The 3,751-nt window shown below is 39.2% G+C and overlaps 1 protein-coding gene across 1 annotated transcript; it reads right to left on the reverse strand.

Annotated features, from left to right (window-relative positions):
• Positions 1-536: 536 nt before the first annotated feature.
• Positions 537-3,177, reverse strand: LOC141914675 (S-methylmethionine--homocysteine S-methyltransferase BHMT2-like). Its single transcript, XM_074805930.1, has 9 exons — positions 2,977-3,177; positions 2,623-2,735; positions 2,317-2,508; positions 2,099-2,193; positions 1,442-1,482; positions 1,128-1,316; positions 927-1,057; positions 742-839; positions 537-655 (listed from the first exon to the last, which is right to left on the reverse strand). The coding sequence occupies exons 1-8, from the start codon at positions 3,119-3,121 to the stop codon at positions 771-773; spliced, it is 975 nt and encodes a 324-aa protein (XP_074662031.1). The 5' UTR covers positions 3,122-3,177; the 3' UTR covers positions 537-655; positions 742-770.
• Positions 3,178-3,751: the final 574 nt, after the last annotated feature.

A 3,751-nucleotide genomic window follows, 5' to 3' on the forward strand; every position in this document is an offset into this window, starting at 1 on the left:
CAATAATTAGCTGGCCAGACAAAGAACTGAATTTCCGTCACGAAGTATAGCTGTTTAATATTAACTTAGTTTAATTTCATTCTCTAAATTGCGAGGGATCCTGCCAATGATTACATACGTAAGTATTTGGACCAGGACGGCATTGAGAATCTTCAACTTTTGACAACACATGAGGACAGTTGATGGCTTAGTTCGGCATACTCAGATATTAAACCAGATCACCAAAGTGATACTGATGGGACTAGTTTCATTGTACCTATCGTTTCGACTCTTAATCATCAGGCCTTTTCTGAATGTAATGAACTTTCTCCAAATATCCCTATCAGAGAAGGAAAAAGTTATCATCGGGAAAACTAGGCGTTCGCGCGATCACTATCGTTATTTGGGAGATGAAGGCATAGGTTGTACATTAATTTAGTTATTCATCGTGTCAGTTCATACTAAGAAGAAAGATACTCACAGGATAAAGAAATTGAAAGAAAAAACAAAAATGTTACATGATTACAAATGGACCAATACTATAATCACACAATCGATACAAAAAACATAATGGGTTTGTTGTTACAAAAGAATGAGTTCCTTTTCTGAGTTGTAAGCAGCGCTGTTTGGACGACCGGTTTTAGGGATTAGATTCATCCAATAATCTCTACCGTGTCTGCAATAAATATAAGAGCATGATATATAAAGAGACGCTTCCGCGCAATATGGATACTGGTCAGGATTATCCGGCTATCGGTTTACTTTTGACGATCATGTTCATATACACTCTGTCAATATCCAGCCGCGAATGGTAAATTATGATCTTTTCCGGGTGGTCTGAATCCTCGTTCCTCGGACAACTGTAATTATAATGGGAATTATCATGCGAATGGATTTCCCAATGTGATTTGGATATCGAAATGCAATGCAACATTTCGTGTACAAACCTCTTCGGCCATTTCACGAATATGATAACTCTCGAATCCGCAACATCCTCCGATGTACCTCACTCCAAGTTCATAAACTTTACGGGCATAGTCTCTACATTCCCAACGAGTAAGAATGCGTGGTTCCATCGCTGAAAATGAAAAGCATCTAAATATTACTTATTTCAATATCGAGACGATCCTATTGTTATTTCAGCTCACCTAACAAGTACTCGGGTAGTTGAGAATATCCTTCAACTAGATACTCAGTTTCAGGAGAAAGGAATCCGATTGGCTGCATCATCAGAAATGGAGATAAACCAGCTTCATTCAGGGCATCTTTCATCAATTTCATCGTTTTCAGTTGCGGGTTATAATCAAACTGGCAATTTAAACCCACAATATCGGCCCCTGGGTGATTGAAAACAAACACCTACGATTATGATTTAATAAACTTTGCACGACATTGAAACATGTTTGAAAAATAACACATATCAGGAGGGATGTAACCATTGAGTGAAGGAATGATATTACACCTCGTTTAGCCATTCTAACTGCACATTCTCCTGCACTGATTCTGTTGTGGGGGTCCTCTTTCCCAGTGTCCGGGTGACGTGTGTTGACCACCTGCGTTGTTTGCGTTTCACCAGCGTAGTTCCATGGGGTTCTTCTCATAAATTAACTACAACTAGCTTCTTCTATCGATCCAGATCTTTATTCTTATACTCTCTTCTTACAATCTTCCTAGCACGTCCCCTCTAGTTCTAACCACTAGCTCAACCGACCCAGCTCTACCGACCAAGCTTTCGACCCCACTGCATTAAAACCCTCCCTTTTTATACTTATTCTTCCTTCGCTCGTGACGTATATTTCCACACCGCTTGGCCTCATCGCCAGAGACGTCTTATTCTATTACTACAGTCCTACTGGCCATGTAAATCATTTCTACGTGTGTTATACGTCACGAGCGCTAAATTTATAACTCAACTTTCCAGAGCTCAAGGCTGCTGCTATAACAAGCTTTCCCACGTAGACACCCACGTCACTCTCACCTATCTTCTATGCTTCTCTCTTATGTGTGACGTAAGTATTCACGTAGGTCGCCTGCTAACCGCAACTACTGCCTTGAACTCCGGCTTATTTCCCACTGTCTAAATAGGTAATTTATTACTCCAATAATTCCATCCATACACCCAACTGGACCTATTCTCATCGTACACGCTATAGGTTTGTTGTATTTCTTCATGACATCAATCGCCCATTCCATCTCTTCGATTGAACAGAAAAACTGGATTCGAAAAGTATATGTATACATTCTACAGTGTTATACAAAAGTTCGATTTGTTGATAGGGAAATTCCAATGTAAAATACCAATGAATACCATCTTTGTCTTGAATAGTAGAATTTTACCTCCGCTATAAAGAAATCGACATCCTTTTCTTTGAACACTTGGCATTGCTTTTCGAATTCTGCTTGAACTGCTGCCTTCCCTTTTCCAGCTGTATATGTCGGTGTAGGCGACAAACCTCCGCAAACTAGTAGATTGTATAATGTGGCAACATTACGTGCAAGATCGCACGCCGCGTGGTTTATTTCAGAGGTCTAAGATGAATACATTATAGATATGTACATCATTACCAAAGAACTAACCATTCAGTACAATTTGTGTCACTGAATAGTTGAATAAGAGTGAGATAGATAAAGACCACAACCTACGTTATAATTTTTGGCCGACTCACTACATTGAAGCATTCCATCTGTCGCGTGAAAGGTGAATGCTTGCATTACATCAGCTCCAGCTCGAGCAAATTCTTTGTGTAAACCACTGACTGAAAAATGGCAAATTAATGATTTTTCTTTTATCGGCTAATCCCCGTTTTGACTTGAAGATAACCCAACGGTTATTTTAAAGGACTTTTTTTCTGGCAGATGCCTCGTAGTTCGTCATTGTTTAGATTCAAAATGATGCCCACGAAACTATAGATTTTGTTGCAGGCAGGAAGGTGTGCTAAAATTGATCGGGTAAAGTTGGGCTGTGAATAGAATAAGTCACAAACATGTAAAACCTACCGGCGTCAGGATGTTCTAGAACGCATTCAGGAGTATACAGCCCAGCAGTCACATATCCTCTTTTTTCGAATGTATTCATGTAACAACCGTCGCCAATGATTATGCGTTTTGCTAATATCTCCAGTATATTCGGTTTAGCTGCCATATCTAGTATTTTGCAAATAAGGCCACCTTGAATCGTTTAACGTTTGACAAAGATTTCCAAACTGGTCTATGAATTTTACAGAAAACACATTCTACTATTAGGTCAACCATCGTTGTCCCATTTGATGGTTATAGAAATTGATTGCCTTGATATACATGTCACGCGTATATTCTGTTGTTGTTGTATGAGGTTCCGTCTAGGCAACTTGAATGAGAGTTTTCATGTATATCAAATCATTAACTGGACCGTTGCCATTGGGAAATAGATTTCCCCCAAAAGTTGCACCTGTTCACGGTGACGAATATCCGCGATATCATAAGCTGAGATCCTGCCCTTTCTGATGATATCGACGAACACTATCAAGTCCATTCAATTTGCTTGATCATGTACAGTGGTTTATTAAGGTTTTTATTGGTTCATACGAAATTCCTGGATGCTGCGGGGACCTGCTGTTTGAGGGATGATTTCTCAAGGATTCTAGATTTTGGCAATTTGGTCGGAAGCCTTCATGAGTTGATAATTATATAATGTGGTTTTGTACGATATAAATTAGTTGCATCATATCTATAGAACTAATTACTGGATGTAATTAATCTATACCGCTGTTAATTCGTCGCTGATTTTAATATG

Source organism: Tubulanus polymorphus, unplaced genomic scaffold (assembly GCF_964204645.1).
Source record: "Tubulanus polymorphus unplaced genomic scaffold, tnTubPoly1.2 scaffold_71, whole genome shotgun sequence".
In the NCBI taxonomy this organism is placed as follows: Eukaryota; Metazoa; Nemertea; class Palaeonemertea; order Tubulaniformes; family Tubulanidae; genus Tubulanus; species Tubulanus polymorphus.

Excerpts from the sequence above, each read along its gene's own strand:
- LOC141914675 (XM_074805930.1), bottom strand. The coding sequence starts at position 3,121 with ATGGCAGCTAAACCGAATATACTGGAGATATTAGCAAAACGCATAATC. Across the intron at positions 2,736-2,976 it reads TCTAGAACATCCTGACGCCG|TCAGTGGTTTACACAAAGAA; the intron begins GTAGGTTTTACA and ends GCCATTTTTCAG. Across the intron at positions 840-926 it reads TTCGTGAAATGGCCGAAGAG|TTGTCCGAGGAACGAGGATT; the intron begins GTTTGTACACGA and ends TTATAATTACAG.